The sequence below is a fragment of the Mycetomoellerius zeteki genome, unplaced genomic scaffold, assembly GCF_001594055.1.
Source record: "Mycetomoellerius zeteki isolate Tzet28-1 unplaced genomic scaffold, Tzet1.0 scaffold594, whole genome shotgun sequence".
Classification (NCBI taxonomy): domain Eukaryota; kingdom Metazoa; phylum Arthropoda; class Insecta; order Hymenoptera; family Formicidae; genus Mycetomoellerius; species Mycetomoellerius zeteki.
In genome coordinates, this window is record NW_017257604.1 from 10,853 (window position 1) to 12,087 (window position 1,235).

The 1,235-nt window shown below is 40.7% G+C and overlaps 1 protein-coding gene across 1 annotated transcript in view; it reads left to right on the top strand.

The window, feature by feature from the left end:
• Positions 1 to 286: 286 nt before the first annotated feature.
• The window catches only part of LOC108728255 (uncharacterized), a 2,303-nt gene continuing 1,354 nt past the window's right edge, over positions 287 to 1,235 (top strand). Inside the window, exon 1 of the mRNA XM_018456731.1 lies at positions 287 to 557. Coding sequence (XP_018312233.1) covers positions 287 to 557 — 271 coding nt within the window. The remainder of the gene's footprint in view (positions 558 to 1,235) is intronic.

Consider the following 1,235-nt stretch of genomic DNA (forward strand, 5'->3'; position numbering starts at 1 on the left):
TGCAAATTTGGACATCATCCTGGACAAAATGGTTATGGCGTTGATATTTTGCAACAGAACAAGATTCTTACCGAAGTTACATCAACAGTTAAAAAAATGAAAGTTGGTAATCGGCAAAGTATACTTCCTTTTCAAAAAGGAATTCTTCTCTGCAATTCATCGTTACAGCATCTTTACTCTGATTTACGAGAAAAGTTCAATACAAACAATTTAGAAATGTCATATATAACAATAAGCCGATTGAATCAAGATGTGGAAAATCTGTTTTCCTATATATATACGAGCAATGGGAGCCGCAAATGATAAGCCAACAGCATTAGGCATTCACTACAGACTTCGCTGGTATATATTAGGGAAGCATTCTGCGGACGTTTTTACTGAAGGAAGCAATACTGTTGCACACAATTCCACAATGGATGAAACTTGTCTCACCAGTGGTATTGACGTCGACTCGATGGAAGAGTCTCTCACTGAAGATGATGTCGAATGTGAAATTCTCAATGTCACTGATTTTCAAAACGAGTTGCTTGATGACTATGAAGTAGATGTAGATATTGGTAAAGTTGTTTCTTTCTCTTAATAATGATCATGCTTTTATTACATATATATACCCGGGAAAAAATGTTATATATATCGACATATTTTATATATAACTATGTGTAATTGTATATAAAATATATCAATTTTATGTATATACAATTTTATATAATTATAATGTCACGTCCGAATTCGCGTTTGTTGTTGATGCGAGAGACGCGACTGGGTCGGTGGAGCGCGAGCGCGGAGCGGAGCGCGCGGGGCGAAGCCTTGGCTTCAGCTGATCTGATTTCGGCTGTTATTGCCGCGGGCAGGTTGCTGTCACCAGTGCCTTCTTAATTCGGCACAATGTCTATCGGGCATAATATTATTATTTGAGGATTTATCGCGGTCTTCTTGTACCTCCGGTGTCGAAATAATTTAGAGAGTTTAGAGGAAGCGTCAGATCCCTGGGGAATGCCCAGCGTATGTTGAGATAACTTAGATCTCTGCTAAGGGCGTATCATCATGCGGTTCACTCTATCTACGCTCTCGGGGTTGGAGGTGCAGGAAGGGTAACGATTGATCAGACGAGAAATACTCGGAAATTAGCTTAATCTTTATTGCGCAAGGTATGTTATTAATTACGCGCGGTTTTGCGGAGGTCACTAGCGTGGGCCGGGTAGGGACCCTATTCGGAGCCACGTTTGGCGGCGGGG